The sequence below is a fragment of the Fukomys damarensis genome, unplaced genomic scaffold, assembly GCF_012274545.1.
Source record: "Fukomys damarensis isolate Sample0158 unplaced genomic scaffold, DMR_v1.0_HiC HiC_scaffold_39, whole genome shotgun sequence".
In the NCBI taxonomy this organism is placed as follows: Eukaryota; Metazoa; Chordata; class Mammalia; order Rodentia; family Bathyergidae; genus Fukomys; species Fukomys damarensis.
Window position 1 is genome coordinate 14,567,065 of NW_022900951.1, and position 19,499 is coordinate 14,586,563.

The 19,499-nt window shown below is 34.2% G+C and overlaps 1 protein-coding gene across 1 annotated transcript in view; it reads left to right on the forward strand.

Annotated features, from left to right (window-relative positions):
• Positions 1–19,499, forward strand: part of Cdkl5 (cyclin dependent kinase like 5) — a 150,803-nt gene that overhangs the window by 22,205 nt on the left and 109,099 nt on the right. Inside the window, exons 2-3 of the mRNA XM_010643652.2 lie at positions 14,768–14,997; positions 17,825–17,859. Coding sequence (XP_010641954.1) covers positions 14,934–14,997; positions 17,825–17,859 — 99 coding nt within the window. The 5' untranslated portion in view covers positions 14,768–14,933. The remainder of the gene's footprint in view (positions 1–14,767; positions 14,998–17,824; positions 17,860–19,499) is intronic.

The window sequence follows — 19,499 nt, forward strand, 5'->3', positions numbered from 1 at the left end:
TTGTATTTTAACTTAGGATATAAAAGTTGTCAAGGTCAACCAAAAATCTAATAATTGGCTTGGTGCTTTTCAGTCTTCAACTACAAGGACCAGTGGTCTAGAGACTTGATAAGAAGGTCAGTTTGTCAGAATATTAACACTAGTTTGCCTGGAAGCAGCTTTTCTCAGTGTCCTATGTCAGTGTTTGAAATTCTATGAGTTCTTCAGGATCAATAATTTCTACCAGGTAGCATTTACTTTAGTGGAATTGAACAGCTTTAAAATCAACATTTATCCTCTCCTTTTTCAATATAACCTTGGGTAGAACCACCGTGTATAAAAACATCAGTGGTATTTAATTAAAATAGAGATTTAAGTATAATTTTAATTTCTAAGAGAAGAAATCAGTAAGGACATAACACAAATTTGTCAAATACTAATTTATAGTATGTCTGGTACAGTATTTGCTTCTCACTTAAAATAATTGAATGGATGTACCATAATTCACTTAACCAGGACCCTGTTGGTATATATTTAGTCTGTTTATTCTTCTGCTATCTTATAAACAATGCTGCAGTGAAAAATGTATGTGTTCATTTTGTATGTATATTTTTCTAAAGATAGATTCTTGAAAATGTAATTGCGGTGTCATTACATTGATTTTAATTTTGAAAGCTTTTGTTAAATTGGCCTCCAAAAAATAGTATCAGTATATCATTTCTACAAGAAGTGTATAAGCAAACGATTCTCTTATGTTCTCATAACTATGGTGTGTTAGTTTTGGTCTTTGCTAACTGGAAAAATTATACCTCTGTCTGCTTTTATCTTTAATTTTTATTATTTGTAAAGTTGAGTAACCTTTCGTGTTTATGAGCCATTTGTATTTCTTTTTCTGTGAACTATTTATTCATATTGCTGCTCATTTTAATAATTGGGTTTCTGCTCCTCTTCTTGAGCAGTAGGAAATTTTTATTTATTAGGATATTAACTCTGTGTATAAGATGCCATTTCTTTTCCTCACTTTTTCATTTCTGTTTTCCCTCTAATTTTTGCCTTTTTCATATCTTCTCCCTTTTCCCCTCTCTCTAGTATTGGGGATTGAATCCAGAGTTTGCACTGAGCTACATCCTCAGCCCTTTTTAAATTTTGAGACAGAGTCTTGCTAAGTTTCCCAGGCTGGGCTCAAATTTGCAATCTCCCTGCCTCAGCCTCCAAGAATACTGGTATTATAGCCATGCACTACTATGTCTGGCCTGCCTTTTTTCATTTTTATGAGTATCTAAACTCAGAACATAGCTAAAATGAAATCCTGGATTTCTTCTCTTCCCTTTAATCTGCTACTGTTCTACTCTTCCTTTTGTCAAGAAACAACACCTTTAATGTCCCTAGTAATAGCCCAAGCCTAAAGCCAAGAATTACCCTTGATTCCACTATCTCTCACTATTTGTAGTCCACCTCCAGTGGCATTGACTTCCCCTATATTTTAAATATTTCCATTTTTCTTCATGTCCACTAATGTAGTCCATCTGGCCCTTTTCTTTTACTTGTGTAGCTATGACAGCTTTCTAGATGTCTGCCTCAATTTGTCATCTCTTGTTCCAGGAACTGAGCCATTTTCTACTTTGTAGCTTATATGACCTTTTCAAAATATGAATTATAAAGTCATCATATTACTCCTGAACCCATTCCCTCTCATTCTTGTTCAGAATCCTCTAATGGCTCCTTATGTCCAAATATAAAGATTATACTACTTAGCTGGGATTTAGCTCAGTGGTTCCAGAGCTTGACTTGCAAGAGCAATGGACCCGAGTTCAATCCCCAGTACCAAAAAACAAAACAAAACAAAACAAAAGATTATACTACTTAAAATTAGCACAAGGTACTCTTTTGCCAGCTTTATGCTGTACTAGGTTATTCATTACCACATCACTTTACTCCCTACCCTTTTTTGAACATTGTGTCTTCTGAGGAACATTCCTCCTCATTTAAGACTTCTTAAAAATTTTATTTTTATTTTTTGGTACCGGGGATCAAACTCGGGCCCTAGTACTTGTGAGTCAGGCACTGGAACCACTGAGCTAAATCCCTGGCCCCCTCATTTAGACTTTTAAATAAATCATTCTCTTGAAGTATCTTTCTCTTCCATAAGTTTATGTCCAATTATCATTCAGATATCAGCTCACTCAATGTGTTCTATGGAAGAGCCAACCCTCCCTACTTATGTAGAAAACCCCTATCTCAAGCCCTCCTTCCATCTTATATTTCTTTCATAGCACTAGTATTAGCTCTTTTACATTTACTGTGTGATTCTTTGATTAAACTTTATGAGCTAAGGAATCTTGTCTTTTTCCTTTACAGTTATGTCCTTAGAGTCTATCATAGTTCCTGGCATATAATTACTTCTCAAAACATGTATTGAATGATTTGATAGGTTAATTAGAAATTATCAGGTAGAAAATTTGTGGAATATACTGTCTTGCCCTTTGTGAAAATGTATGACTACATTTGTTTTTGGCCCATCTTTGTTCTCATCATCTTTTCCCTGTGGCTTTCCCAAGATTACTAAGTATTATCAGGAGTCTCATATTTATCCCAGCCTATTGTCTTGAATTGACTTAAAGCCTGTAGGTATCTTCTATAGTCTTGACTTTAGTTCTTTCCATCTTTTGCCATCTGAAGATTATTATTCTTGGAGTAGAGGACAATAACTTAGATCACATTTTCTGTTCAATCAATCTGGAATTTCTAGGTAGTCTGCTTTAAACTCAGTAATTTAGAACTTGGAATTTAGACCATATTACCCAATGGTAACCATATTAAAGTTGATCCTTATATTTTCACGCAGGTCCCTTTAGGACCTTTATAACCAATAAATTATCTTAAGTAGAGCAATGTTAGTATGAAATCTGAGTTTCTTTTTCTGTTTTAGCTTTTTGTTTTTTTCAATCCAAACCCGGAGGCCTTGGATTCTTCATTATTATTATTATTATTATTATTATTATTATTGTACCAGGGATTGAACTCGGGTCTTTGCGCTTGCAAGGCAGGCCACCAAACCACTGAGCTAAATCCCCGGCCCTGCCCTTTTGGATTCTTAGGAAGGGCTGGGAATTCAGTAGGAGTGGCAGTGTTGAGAGGCATATCAAATTGCTAATGGATGTCCTACCTTGTAGAGAAGCATTCTAAAGTTAAGGCAAGATACATGTATGGTAGTTTTCAAGCTTTTATGCTAGTAAATTTTTTTGTAATTCATGGTAGTCAAGTATGTTTGATGAATCACGGAGGATGGATTGATAAATTACTGTCCACTCTTGAGAGAATAAAGCAAACTGGTGATTCTATTAATTATGAGTCAGATGGCTCCATCTAGGAAGAAAACTAAGTAGGAATGCATTATCTCCTTGTTCATAGTCAATGTGCAGAGGTCTTTAGGAGGATAATTAAGCGCATTATTTTTCACAAGGCAATGCTTTCTGTGGAAACAGTTTCCTTCCATGCATGGAACCGGAGTTTTTAAGCTGCTTTCAACATTTGAACTATCTTATTATAATAGAAATTTAGTCATGTACCAAATTTATTCCTGTGCAATTTTCAGTGACAAACTGGTTCTCTCATTTGAATGTATAAAAACAATGCCAAGAACAAAAAACTCATGATTCAGTTGATTTTGTACTCTTTTTGGGAAGAAGAAAAGATTTGCTGAGATGAAGATTATAATTTCAGCAACAAAGGAAACTCTCAAGGCTTAGGCAGCTCTTAAATTCAATACTAATAATTTATGAAATAAATTATATGCCTTACCTTTTTGTCAGTTCTTGTAGGTACCTGCCTACTTGCCAGTGCAGAGATAAGACCACTTAATTCTAGGTATACTTCTTAGTGCGAGACAAATCCACTTCAAAATGCATGTGGTTATTTTTTTACAAAGTTAATGGTTAGTAATGCCAAATCTTCAGTTTGGAAGGTACCTTAGAGGACATCTAGTTCAGTACAAGACTCATTTGTGTCAGGAACAAACTGTTCACAGATACTCTTTCCTACCATCTGATGGTCTCTTCCCTGTCTGCTCAATTTGGATATACAGCTTTCTCTGTTCCTTCAACTTAATCAAGCTTTTGAACACTCTTTGTACTTCTTTGAATGCTCTTCTCATAGCCCTGTGTGCTCCCGGCTTGCTTCTATACACGAGAAAGGATTCACATAGCTAAAGAACCCTCCCCTCCCAACTGCCACAACTCTTGCAAGACTTGCTTTTGTTTTCTTTATACTTGCCACTGCCTGAAATCAGCATGTTATTACTTACTTCCCCTTCAACTCTATGAGAGCAAGAGCTCGGCCTGTGGCGTTCACCACTGTACCCCGAACCCTTTACATTAGTGGCTGGCATCTTGACAAATAGGACAGATATGAACATGAATGAATAACCATTGATGACTGATCACTGTCCAGTCACTACTGAGCTGACATCCATCTCCTTTTCATTTCTACCACTAGTCTTGTTCTGCCCACTGCCTGCTTTACTCCTTTTGCAAAGAATCTTCAGACATTTGGATGTGAGTTTTTTTTTCACTGAGGCCAAACCCAATTTCCTCACCAGCTCTTCATCTGGTATGGTTTTAGGAGATTGGTCGCCATCCAGATTATCTGTCACTTACAGCTTTTGGTTTTGTTGCTGTGATATTAATCATTAGACATAATATATTATTTGGCATTTCAGCCTGAGAGAGAGATAGTACAGTTAATTTTTTTTGTGTAATGTAATACTGAAGTGCTTTATCTTTGATAAAAATTATCTTTTACCCCTATATAAATGACTAAGAAACTGTTTATATATGATGTCACTATCAGAATTATTAGTTCTTTTTAAAAACTTATTTCATTACAGAATATAATGCAGAAATACTGTACATAAAGCATAAGTATATACTCTGATAAATTATTATAAGTAAATGTTTGTTTAACTAGTAATTAAAAAATAGAAATAGTGTCCTAGAAACCCATTCTATGTATCTCTTCTCAATCTTAACTGCCTCACCCTGATTATTTATTTATTTAAAAATTTAATTAATTAATTAATTTATTTATTTTTGGTACCAGAGATTGAACTCGGGACCTTGTGCTTGTAAGGCAGGTGGCAGCACCACTGAGCTGAATCCCCGGCTCTTGATTTTTATGCTAAACATTTCCTTGATCATTTGTTTTATTGATATATTGTTTGTATATACCTACTTAATATGTTTGTAGCTCAGTTTTGTCTGTCTTAAAACTATAAAAGTGAGACTTAAAGTGCTGTTATATTAGTTTTTGGTTGTATAACACATTACCCCAAGCTTAGCCACTTATAAAAACACCTATATATTGGCTTACAGTTTGTGGGTTAAAAGTGTGGACTGGCATGTCTGGGTTCTCTTCACTGGATATCATGAGGCCAAGATTACCCTGACAAAAAATTCCGTCCCCCCCCCATGTGTCTGTCTCTCCCTGTCTCTGTCTCTCTGTGTAGTGGGATTTGGGCCTTGTGCATGCTGGGCAAATATAATGTATTGAACCACACTCTCAACCATTTTTTAAAAGTTTTATTATATCTCACTAGGCTACCCAGGCTGGCTTCAAACTGTATTCTTCTTCTTCTGTGTCCTTAATAGCTGATAGTACAGGTATATGCCACCATCTTGTCTTGATGAGTTCCAACATTGATTTCTTTTTTCTTTTGATACCGGGGATCGAACTTGGGACCTTGCACTTTCAAGGCAGGCAGTAGAACCACTGAGCTAAATCCCTGGCCCCCCAACATTGAATTCTGACATCCAACTTTGCTTTTTTCATCTCTCTTTATTATCTATTTTCTATTTCATGAATTTCTGCTCTGAATTATTTCTTTATATTTTTCATCAGATTTAGTTTGTGGTTCACTTTTAGCCTCTTAAGATTGATGCTTAGTTTGTCTATTTTCAGTTTTTTACATTTTCTGATAGACCTGCATACAGTACTCAATTTTCTCCCTAAGATTTTCTTTAGTTTCTTCCCATAAATTTGTATTTTTACTATTTTAAGTCCATTATGGTTTCTTCTTTCACAAATAGATTATTCTTGAGTATATTTATTAGTTTCACATATGAATATTTTTAATTATTTCTTTTGTGCTTTATTTCTTATATACTTTAGTTGTGGAGAAAGAATATCTTCTACTTTGTAATTTGTTTTGAATTGTATTATGGCCTAGCAAATGATCTACGTTTGTAAATGTTACATGTGTGTTTGGGGCATGTTCTGCATTTCTTTGCTGTAGTTTATTTGACCAAGTTTTAAAAACATGTACCAAAGTTGAACAAAGAAGATAAAAACATTTTAAACACCCCAATTACAATCAATGAAATTAAAAATTTACCAACAAAGAAAAGCCCAGGTCCTGATGGATTCACAGCTGAATTTTACAAGACATTTAGAGAAGAACTACGGCCATTACTCTTCAAACTTTTCATTGAAATTGAAAGGGAAGCAGTACTTCCAAACTCATTCCTGGAAGCAAGTATCATTTTGATTCCCAAACCAGGGAAAGACGCAACTAAAAAAGAGAACTACAGGCCAATCTCCTTAAAGAATATAGATGCAAAAATCCTTAATAAGATACTAGCAAACAGAATACAGAGGATCATCAAGAAGATCATACATCCTGATCAAGTCTGATTTATTCCAGGGATGCAAGGATGGTTCAACATACATAAGTCAATAAACGTAATACACTATATTAACAGAGTCAAGGTCAAAAATCATATGATCCTCTTGATAGATGAAGAAAAAGCATTTGGCAAAATTCAACACCCATTCATGATAAAAACCCTGCAAAAAATTGGAATAGATGGTCTATATCTCAATTTAATAAAGGCTATCTATGAAAAACCAACAGCCAACATCATATTAAATAGCCAAAAACTGAAAACCTTCATGTTAAAATCAGGAACAAGACAAGGATGCCCACTATCACCACTCCTCTTTGATATAGTTCTGGAAACATTAGCCACAACAATTAGACAAGAGAAAGAAATTAAAGCAATAAAGATAGAAAAGGAAGAAGTTAAATTGTCATTATTTGCTGACGATATGATACTCTATATTGAAGACCCAAAAAACTCTACTAAAAGACTTCTAGACTTAATTGACACTTTTAGCAGAGTAGCTGGATACAAGGTCAACACCCAAAAAATCAATAGCCTTCTTGTACACAAATAGCAGAGTCACTGAGAGAGAAATTAGGGAAACAATTCCTTTCACAATAGCATCCAAAAAAATGAAGTATCTAGGAATCAATCTAATAAAAGAAGCAAAAGATCTCTACACTGAAAACTATAGCACTCTGAGAAAAGAGATTGAAGAGGATATAAGAAAATGGAAAGATATCCCCTGCTCCTGGGTAGGAAGAATCAACATAGTGAAAATGGCCATACTACCAAAACTTCTATACAGATTCAATGCAGTGCCAATTGAAACGTTTCACAGAACTAGAAAAAAGAATCCAAAAATTCATTTGGAACCATAAGAGACCTAGAATAGCAAATGCCATCCTAGGCAACAGAGACATGGCAGCGAGTATAACAATTCCCAATTTGAAACTATACTACAAAGCCACTGTGATTAAAAACAGCACAGTCCTGGCAAAGAAACAGATCTGAGGATCAGTGGAACAGATTGGAAGACACAAAAATCCAGATGTACTCAGCTACGTCATCTTTGACAAAGGAGCTGACCATCCTCAGTGGAGGAAAGATAGCCTCTTTAATAAATGGTGTTGGAAAAACTGGATTTCAATCTGCCAAAGATTAAAACTGGACCTTTTTCTTTCACCATGCACTAAATTAAAATCCAAGTGGATTAAAGATCTAAACATTAAAACAAACAGTAAACTTGCTGGAAGATAAAGTTAGGTAGAACTCTTGAAGACATTTGCATAGGGAAAGACTTTATGTATAAATCCTCAGTAGCACGGGAACTAGCACAAAGAATCAACAAGTGGGATCTCATCTTATTAAAAAGCTTCTGTACTGAAAAAGAAACCATCAACAGAACTAAGACACAACCTACAATGTGGGAAAAAGTTTTTACCAGCTTCTCCTCAGACAAAGGACTACTATCGAGAATATATAAAGAACTCAGAACAATCAGCCCCCCAAATATAAAGACCCTATTCAAAAATGGGCATCCGAAATGAACAGACATTTCTCAGACAAAGAAGTGAAAGCAGCAAGTAAACATATGAAAAAATGTTCCACATCACTGGTCATTCGAGAGATGCAGATGAAAATGACACTGAGATTCCACCTCACCCCACAAAGAATGGCTGCTATTAAGAAATCACACAATAACAAATGTTGGCAGGGTTGTGGGGAGAAAGGAAGCCTTCCCCATTGTTGGTGGGAGTGCAGACTGGTGCAATCACTATGGAAATCAATATGGAGATACCTCAGAAAGCTGGGACTAGAGGTTCCATTTTACCCAGCCATCCCTCTGCTGGCTATCTTTGCAAAAGAACTAAAAGAATCATACCACAGTGATATATGCACACCCATGTTTATAGCGGCACAGTTTGTAATAGCTAAAACTTGGAAACAGCCCATTTGCCCATCCGTTGGAGACTGGATAAAGAAGATGTGGTTTTTCTATAAAATGGAATACTACTCAGCCGTAAAGAATGAGAAATTAGTTTCATTCATAGGAAAATGGATACATATGGAGGATATACTCCTAAGTGAAATAAGTCACACAGGTGTAAATACCAAATACTTTCTCTGGTGTGAAAAACTATAATAGTACATAAGATCCTAATGATATAATTGACCATGTGAAATAGGGAGAAAAGTGCTAAAGGTGTAGGGAAAATGGTAAGGGTAGGGGAAAGGTAATAAGGGAAAAGAAAAACATGGCAAAATGAAAAAATGGAAATAAAGTGTTTGTAAATGGGAGGGGGAGGATGGGTGAAGGGAGGGCAGGGACAAGGGGAAAAAATGAGAACCAAGACCTGTCATGTAAAGGTACAAGATCCCAATAAAGAATGTAACTGTACTGTATACCTAAAATGTACCAATAAATTCAATAAAAGGAAAAAATATAAAGACATGTTCAGAATCTTTTGTAGGCTGATACTTTAGCATTGCATTGTTTTTGTGTTATTCTTTCTGGAATTCTAATTTATTTTTAAAATTTTGTCGTTTTGGTCCTTTCAGTTTTGTCAAAATGGTCAAGTCTTGAGTTTTATTACTTAATCTCGTAGTTGTTTATTGACCATTCCAGACTGCTGTAATATTATAAGTCTTTCCGAGTCATTTTCTCTTTCATTTGTTTGTATTGGTTCTCATTTGTGTTACCTCACCTTGTGTATCTGGCCATGTTTGATTATGTACTGCACTCTGAGTGATAAATTAATATTATAAGGTCTAGGTTGATGCCATCTTCCTGCAGAGAATTAGCACTCCCCATTATTCACACAGATAACTGGTGACATTACTAATCTGAACATGAAACCACCTTAAGCCAAAGTATGTTTAGAGGTTTTATCTAGCTCACCCCAATAACACAAAGCTACAATTAAAGTCTGTTCCAGGACTGATTTATTGCTGGTTTCCCTTATCCTGGGACTGTAGCTTTTTGGAATTTGGAGTTCAAATGAGTGGTGGTTTATCAAACTGTTTTCTTTGAGGGGGTGGGACAGAAGTAAATATCTTTATTTCTTTAACATTAGCGCTACATTCCTAACATTTAAAAAAATTTTAGGAATATGTGTTTGCCAGTACTTAACTTTAATTTTGAGTTGGTACATGTACATAATACGTCTTAATTCTTTTTAACAAACTTTCTCCTTTTGAAACACCCTTGGCTTTGATTTTGTGCTCCTGGAACTGTAAAGGTTTCAAGAGCAGCCTGTTTTTTCTTTTCTTTTTATGTTTTTAGATCTTCAAATACCAAGAGATAAAACAGCTTGGGGTACATTGTGTTCCCTCTCTGAGTTCTATTCTTCTGCCTGATTTTAGCCAGGTAATTCTTCACAGTCTTGTTAAGTGTTTGGAACTTTTAAGTTGTTTCTAAGAAGTGTTTTCTCCAGCATTTGTATTTGTCCTCAAGGGGACATTTCATCCAAGTTATGTAATTTGCCATTGCCAGAAGCTAAAATGTGTCAGTTTTTATACTGTTTTATTTTTTTCTTATAAAGATTAATCAGCGTTATTCATATAAAATTGCAGCATAAAAATTTTTTTTCTCAGTGTGAATACTGGTGATTAAAAGACCATTCTGGACACCTATGTTATGTATTCACTTGCATGTTTAAATTCTGACTCTCAGTTTACATTGCTATATTTTGATTGCTATGCAGATAAGGTAGGACCAAATGTTCTTTATATGTATTTATATACAGAACTTTTTGGGTGCTGGGTCTTGTTAGTAGGAATGCTTTGATTTTTATCTCGTTTCCTTTGAAATGAGCCATACCATTATTAGCAGAGAATAGAATATTTAAATGTTTCCTGGGTGTTCTTCCAAACCAGCCATAGAAAATGAAAGAATGATTCATGCTCAGAAGTACTCTGAAGCACTGGAATATGACTGATGTGGTTCTTCAAATGCCCAACTCCTTCTTGTCATTCAGTCTCAAATGTCACCTGTTTTAGAGAAGCCCTCTTGGTTTGAGTAATCAGTCTTTATTCCTCCTTCATAACATGTACCAGTGTATCTGACGATGATCTTTTATTTTTTTTTTCTCTCAACAAAATGCAAAGTTTGATGAGATCAAGGACCTTGGTTTGTCTTGTTCAACACTTTCTTGCACATCTCTTTACCCAGTCCTTGAAACATGGGAGGCAGTCAGGAATTATTTGTTCTCAAATTGTGACATTATCTACTCTAACTTTCAGATTATTTAAAAAATTATTCCACTAAACTAAAGTTTTGTGGAATAAATGTAGTGAAAGGAGGTCGATGTGTTTGGAGTAAAGGAAGCTAAGGGGGAGGCTAGGAGAAGGTATCAGAGCAGGGGAGACCCAGGCCTATGGTTTAGGTGGATTTTGGCTTTTCCTCAGAGTGGGAGGCCTTAGAGGGTTTTAAGTGAGAAGTGACATGATCTGACTTAGCATAAAACATTACTCTGACTACTGTCAAGATTGTAACAAGTTATAGGAATGTTGCAGTATGGTTTATTGTGGGCTTTCACATCTGTTCTACTGGCTGATTTGTCTACCTCCAGTGCCCAAACCACTCTGTCTTAATTTCTAATTTTTCTGAGTACCTTAATTTCCAACATATTCTTCAGGGCAGTCTGCCAGGTCCTCCTCTCAAGGCCAAGTGTTGTTTCTTTTCTTATTCTCAATTTTTATTTCGTATACTTTTCTCCTTATAGGAAGAGGGTGTTGCTTATACTTAAAACTCTGTTCTTCCATAGATAATTTTAAAATCAACTTGTCTTAAACGCTCAGAAAAACAAATTAGGACTTTGAATAGAATGCATTGATTACATGGATCAATGTGAAAAGAAATGACATCATTATAGTACTGAAGCATCCTAGCCTTAAAATTTGGATAATCTGATTTATTTAGGTCTTCTTTAATACCTCTGAATAAAATTATATATACTTGACTAGAGCTTTTCAGTATCTTTTTTCATGTTAAATCCTTCTTACTGTTATTTTAAATGTGATATTTAAAAATAGCATTGTTTCTTTGATGTTTACAAATGTAATTGATATTTGTATATTAAGCTTATATTCAGATATTTTGTTGAACACTTACTATTCTAATACTTTATAAATTCAATTGGGTTTTCTAAGCAGACAATAATATCTGCAAGTTCTGCTTAGTATTCCTCTTTCTGATCTACTATATTTTATTTGTTTACATTTTTTTTACTATGATGGCTAGAACACACCAAAATGTTTAATAATAATGTTAATTAATAACAGTAGAATTCCTTGTTTTGTTCTTAAAAGTTTTTTTTTTTCTGGTACTGGGGATTGAATTTGGGGGCTGACACATGCTAAACAAATACTCTTATCAATCAGTTATACTCCTAGTTCTTTTTTTTAAATTTTGAGACAGGATATCATAAAGTTGCCCAGGCTTACCTCAAACTTGCAATCTTCCTGCCTCAGCCTCCTGAGTACCTGGGATTATAGGCATGCGCCACCATGCTTAGCCATGTTCTTAATTTTAGAGACTGTGTCTAATATTTCACATTTGAGAATGTTTGTTGTAGTTTTGTTAGATACCTTGATCAGAATATGAACATTTCAAAACCATTTAATTATGGATGTGTTGTTCTTTAGAATGATTGTTTCCATTTATATTTCCATGCCTGTTTGAAAGGGCACATCTTATCAGTACTTACCCACATCACATACAGTCTGCTTATTTACTAAAAGTTTCATATTTCATAGGCAACGAGCAACATTTCTTTGTTTATATGTATTTCTTTTTTTAAAAACCAACATTTTATGTTGGTACCACTGTTACTCTTTGTAGCAGTAAGATAGATCTTTTAATTAATTAAAAGAATTTATTGTCAGGCACAATGATACATGCCAGTAATCCATTTACTTGAGAAGCTGAGGCAGGAGAATGGCCAATTTGAAGCCAGTCTGGACAACAGATTTTGTCTTAAAAAGAAAAATAAATAACTTACTTTTTAAAATATTTCAGATTTAGAGAAAAATTACAAAAATAATACAAAGAATTTCATATTTCTTATAGCCCTGATCCAGATTTTCTTTTTTATTGTTGTTGTTATTTTTTGAGACAGGGTCTCAAATGTATGTAGTTCAGGCTGTCCTTGAAGTCATTGTGTGGCCCAGGCTAGCCTCGGACTTAAAATGATCCTCCTGCCTCAGCCTCTTGAGTGCTGGTTTTAAAGGCATGTGCTGCCATGGCCAACTCAGATTTTCCAAATGTTAACTATTTTACTGTTTTTACTTTATCATTCTTTCACTATTGTCCCCCCCCCACATATGTATTTTTTTCTGAATAGTTTAAATTGCAAACATGATATCCCATTATCTCTAAAAATTTCTGGTACTAGTTCTTGAAAACAAGAGCATTGTTATTTATATCCACAGTACTATTATCAAAACCAGAACATTATTATACATATAATACTATTATTTAATTTCTAGACATTTACATTTTCTCAGTTATCTTTTATAGGTTCTAATCTAGGTTTATACATTGTATTTATTCAGCATATCTCTTAGTTTTGTTTTTTTTTTAAATCTAGAGCAGTTACTCAACATTTTTGAAAGAATACAGACCAGTAACTTAGCAGAATATCTCTTAGCACCGTCTTAACTGTTACTTATTGTGGTTAGATTCAGGTTTTACATTGCTGACAGAAATACCAGAAAAGTGAAGATATGGTATATCCTAGCAGTAGGCATATAATATTGGTTTGTTCCATTATTAATGATATTAACTTTGATCACTTAATTAAGGTTGTGTCTGGTAGGATTCTTCACAATGAAATTATTGTTTTTCCCTTTGTAATTAATAGGTATCTTGTGGGGAGATATTTTGAGATGAGATAATGTCCTGTTTTCCATCAAACTTTGAACTACTTGTTTTAGCGCATAGTAATGATACCTGCCTAAAATAATTATTACCAGGGCAATTGCCAAATGAAGATTTAAAAAAATTCTATCACTACATCTATTATTTGGATAACACTCTTTACAAAAGAGCTTTCCTTTCTCTCTTTTTTTATGTCAGTAAGGACTTGAGAAATTTTATTTTTTTCTTCCACATTATAATCTGTTAATATCCTTATTTATTTTGCTGCTCCAATATTAGTTATTTGACTAGTGGAAGTCATTTAAAGTTGATTTTTGGGTACATCTGACACATCCCCACCATTCTTTGGGCATTTGCTTACTTTCTGACAGTACCAAAAAATATGCCTAGGGTCATGTTATGCCTTTCCTGCCTTAGCCTTGGAATCAGCCATTTCTCCAAGAGACCTGGGTCCTTTTTTTTTTGTTTGTTTGTTTTTTGTTTTTTGTTTTTTGAGACAGGGTCTCACTATATAGTTAAGACTGACCTGGAACTCACTAGGTAGCCTAGGCTGGTCTCGAACTCACAGCGATCCTCCTGCCTCAGCCTCCCGTGTGCTGGGATTACAGGCGTGAGCCACCATGCCCGGCCTGGGTCCTTTTTTTTTTGGAGCACCAGCTGTGCTCATGGCTGGGAGTGTGTCATTGCTTCTAGACACACTGAGGGAATATATGTATGTGAGTGTGTAATCATTTATAGTACATCAGTTTTTACTGCTTTAGGTACTGAAAGCTAAACTTAGATTGTTAACTTCAAGCTTTTCTCCTACTCATATTTGTAACTCCTTTTTATGAGAATAAGAAATCAAGGCCTCATTATCCACAATATATTTACTTAATTTGTTCATTTCTAGCATACAGATAGAGAAGTGTCATAACACTGTGGAAATGCAGATGTCTAAGTGGTAGAGTACAATATTTGTTTATTTTTTCTTTTTGATTTTAGTTTGAAAAAATTGGTAGTTAAAAGTACTGTTTTCAAAGGTTGTCTGAGGTTAATTCTTTCTCCTTGATCTCTTTCATTGTGATTATGATATTCATTTCAAGTGCTGTGAGTTCCTTCCAGTTTGGGTTCTTCTCTCTTATTGTTGTTTCTTCTTTTTCTCAGCATGTGAAGCATGGTGCTTTAAAAATGGTACTAAAAAATAAGATAGGATGTTAGAGTACTGCAATATAAAACTAATGGATTTTCATTGTGTTTATTCTTTCAGGGACTCATTTAATATTTCAGTGTTAAAAGGAGTATTTGAAAATTCCTGCCAACCATTGAGAATTTCTTCCTTTGGACATTTTTCTTCTACTTACTACATAACTTCTTGGAAGTTCCTTTTTTGGTGCCATGTTTTGTGGCTTACATCAAAAGAGGAGTTTGTCTTCATGAAGATTCCTAACATTGGTAATGTGATGAATAAATTTGAGATCCTTGGGGTTGTAGGTGAAGGTAAGTTGGAATTTTTACATTTCTTGAATTTTTAAGCAGGGTACAATTATACCTACTACCCCAAAATTTACCAATTCAGATTCTGTTAGTTTAGCCTATATCAATTCAGATATTCATCTTGAGTATAAAATTAAAAATAAAATACTCTTAAACTCCTTGAGTCTTACATTCCATTTTAAAGTCAGTAATAATTTAAAACCATTAAAAGTTTAATAAATCAAGGATTTCTTAAGACTGCCTTTCATTATTATCATTAGTAATCATGATTTCTTTAGTACAGTATCACTACTTTGTTAGTTATGGTTTATTTTATATCAACTAAGTTCATTTTGAAAAACTTGAAATTTGTATATGTCAAATTTTACTTGCTATAATAGCATCTATTTTATAGAGCATGACAAACCTCATTTTATAAATTTTTAGGCACAGAATTTGGTCATATTTTAGCATCTCCAAAATCAGGATCTGCCATGGCTTAATTGGCTGTACATAATAGTACATAAAATAATTCTTATAACCAATGATATTATTGATTTGATAAAGTATGGTAATTCATTTTTCATAAGATGACTTCTAGAAAACTCATCATTTCTTCCTGATTTTTTTGGCTTAGTATTTTGCTCTTGACTTAAAGATAAGTTATGGAAATCTTGTTAAATGATTTTGTTAACAGGAGATAAGTCATTGTAATGATAGTTTATTTGCATTTATATCTTTAAAGCATGTGTTACAAAAGTTTTGTATTTTCCAAATTTTGAATTTCAAACGAAGTTTTAAAAACTTATATGAGCAAAGCTCTTTAAGGTTTTAGTATTAATTTGGTAAATCTTTTTCAAATAAATGGAAACAAGTAGAGTCTAATCATTAACGTGCTTCTTTCAATGTTTGACATTGAAACCATATGGACTAGTCAGCTTTCCTGTTGCTGGTAACAAATATACAGCACCTGCAATTTAAAGGGAAGAATGGTTTATTTGTCTTACAGTTTCAGAGGATGCAGTCATGGTCACCTGACTCCAAGGCAGAAACATCATTGTGGAAAGACATGGTAGAGCACAACTGCTTAGTTAGTGATGGCCAGGAGGCCAAGCAGGATAGAAGTGCCAGAGATGAAGGGCCAGGAACATATACAGACCCCCAGGTCACACCTCTATGACCCATACATGCAGAATTGTGCTCTGTCAATCCTTGGGATAGCTTCCAAGCTAATCAAGTTGACAATCTACTGTAACCTTCATACCACATGAAAAGAATAAGTCCTCTTCCTTCACTAATCTACTCCTTTTCCATTTTTTCATTGGTATTAATTATGTAAATAAAATTCATTTTGAATCTGTTACCTAATGTTTTATAATAGCTGGCTTTTAAAATTTTATTTATCAAAAGTATTGCAATTGTAGATAGGCTGTAAAGCTTTTGACTGTAGAAAGTCAGCACATAGGGTGCAGCAAGATTGGAATTTTCCAAATTCTGAGCCTAAATTTTTCTGGATCTTGATTTACTCATATACCCATAGTTGATCATCTTCTCAGGTATTGGCTCACATTAGCCAAAAGTGCCATATTCCTATATAAATTAGAGTGTTAAATTATAATCAGGATCATCATACATAGATAGATTGTATAATTTTTCTTTGTAAATCACTTCAGATGTTTTTAGAAAAAAATCTATATATGAAGTAATGAAGTATATTAAAATCTATAAAGCAAACTCTACATTCCTGTAGCATAGAGAGTGCATTTTCACCTCATATGCAGTTTTTCTGGATTGGGTGATTGGATTGGAGGATTGGATACTTATTGGTGACTGTAGAGTTAATTTCAGGGTTCTCATGGCTGGTTCCATCTTAACTATGATAATATTCATTCATCTCCACCAAAGTGAAGGAAACTTTTAGGACTGTTGTAGACAGATTTCTCAGTTTCATCTCTAAGATCCCCTTATATAGTTGCATACAGGTTTTGCCTGTCTGCTAATACCAGTATTCTTAGTGTCTTCAGAGCTCCATCATCATATATTTTGAATCTGTTAATCAGGTTTTTCACATTATAACTTTAACTTCAGTTTCCTGGGTACCTTGCTGTTAAGGTATGCCTCTTGGTTCTGCTCTAGGAAAGTAAGTTTATTGCCTAGATAATAAGATAACCCAAAAGGTAGGAATGAATCTTGTCAAAATATGCCGAATGAAGGGGAGTTGTGTGGCCTGTGCACTTAAACTGATTCTTTCATGGCAAAAAGGTAGCAACTCCTAGTAGTTGTTAATTGAAAGGCTGAGCTCTGTACAATGCATGTATGGTGTTGGGGATTGAACCCAGGGCCTCAAGAATGCTAGGGAAGCATTCTACCACTAAGCTACAGGTCCAGACCTGAGCTATACTATTTTGCCAGGCAGAAGGGATATTTCATTATTCTAGAAGAGGGTTTAAGTGACTTCTAGGACAGATAGCATATTTAAGTAGGCTCTATGCTTAAGCTTACTCTTAGGAATTAATTAGCTTTTAAGTTCTAAGTTTCCTAGAACCCTTCCAGTTAATTTTCATTTACTTACAAAGTTCTTATGATCCAGTATTGTCTCAAAAAATGTTTAAGCCTTTACAATATATCTCAAGTGAATTTTCTTTAAAAATTAAAACCTTTAAAAGGTTTTAAAAATATATCCATGCTCTACTTGTATGTGGCTCATTATTGCACTATCTCCTCTAGAATACTGTAATTTGGTGTGTCATTATTATGTACTGATAAGCCATGTAAATGTAGCCCAGCTTTGATTCTTAAGCATTGTAATTTGTGTGCATGAGCTTCATTGTTTACTTCTTTTTTATTATAGGTGCCTATGGAGTTGTACTTAAATGCAGGCACAAGGCAAGTACATGGTTTTTACAAGGGAAATATCTATTATGTTTAAACTGTTTTGAAACTAGTGCATTGCTCTGTACGTGTGGGCACATAATTAAAACCATCTGGTTATGATGATTACTCTTAATGAAGTAGAATTGATATTTGAACCTGGAAAAAAATAAACACTTTTGAATGAACTTGATCGTGATAAGTAATTATTAGCTTTTTGCAATCACACTAATTTTTTCAGTCTGTGTGGAGGTAAAAAGCTGCATAATGAGAAGAGTAAAAAGGTGATAGAATAGGAAGAAAGAAGCAAAGTAGTGACAGAATTATGTTCAAATATTTATGAGTAAGAGAGAGTTTAGTTCAGTATTTTTCATGTAGACCCGGAGATTAGTTGATGGATTCGAATCCAGATTTTGAAGGGTAGTGGATATATGTTTGATAATGGATTTGGACATGGAATAATGGTGCATGATTATAGTTACTAGCTGTAGCTTCTCACCCTGGAACAACCTTGAAATGAATCTTATTATAGATTATTTGACTGGTAATAGTGACAAGTTATTCAGGAAAGTTATTTGAAATTTCTTTCCATAGCTGTTGCTTAGTAGTGAGCGTGTTTTACTCAGAGACTAACTTTAAGATAATAGGTATAAAAACTAACAATTCTAAGTGTTAGGTTAAATTTTTCTTATTATGATGTACCAGATCTGGGTATTAATATCGGATGTCATGTTATTTTATATATGATTTTGCTAAGACAAAGGTTTAAAGACCAAAGTTTTAAGTTTTTTGTTTTGTTTTCTTTTTTTTTTTTGGTACCGGGGATTGAACTCAGGTCCTTGCACTTGCAAGGCAGGCCATCGTTAAGTTTTTTAATGATACAATTTGTGCCTGAAATATGAGCTTAGCAAGTTAACTCAAACTATTTAAACTCTTGAATCTGTTCATCTCTCAGCAGTAATATATGTCTATAAATAAAGATATAATTTTTATGTTTGCTTTTTCTTTCCTATTGTACAGAATACCTACCTATTGGGTTTAGGATTCCTGAAATTTAGTTTTGTTTGTTTGTTGTTTGTTTTAAATCACAAATTTACTTTAATGCAGTGACTGAATTTTTAAAAAATTATTTTTATGTTATCTGAAGATCTCTTTGTCAGTAAGTCCTCAAAAACTATTTGAATATTATTGGTTCTTAATTAAAGATGATTAAGACTTTTAAAATAAGCTGGGTGTGGTGGCGCACACCTGTAATCCCAGCACTCGGGAGGCTGAGGCAGGACGATCCCTGTGAGTTCGAGACCAACTTGGGCTACATAGTGAGTTCCAGTTCAGTCTCAACTACATAGTGAGACCCTGTCTCAAACCAAAACCAAAAAAAAACCCAAAACCAAACCAAACAAAAAACCCTCCCCCCAAAAAGACTTTTAAAATAAATGGAATAAAAAGAAATTTAGTACCTTGAATACCTTAAGAAATATCACTGCAGTTTGAAATTAAACATGGAAAGCTCCCTAATAAAATGCTATATTTTTAATAAGTTGCTTGGAGTTTCAGTAAATTTGTGAAACTTAAAAAATAGAATTTCTGGGCCAGGGATTTGGCTCAGTGGTTCTGCCACCTGCCTTGCAAGCACAAGGGTCAGAGTTCAATCC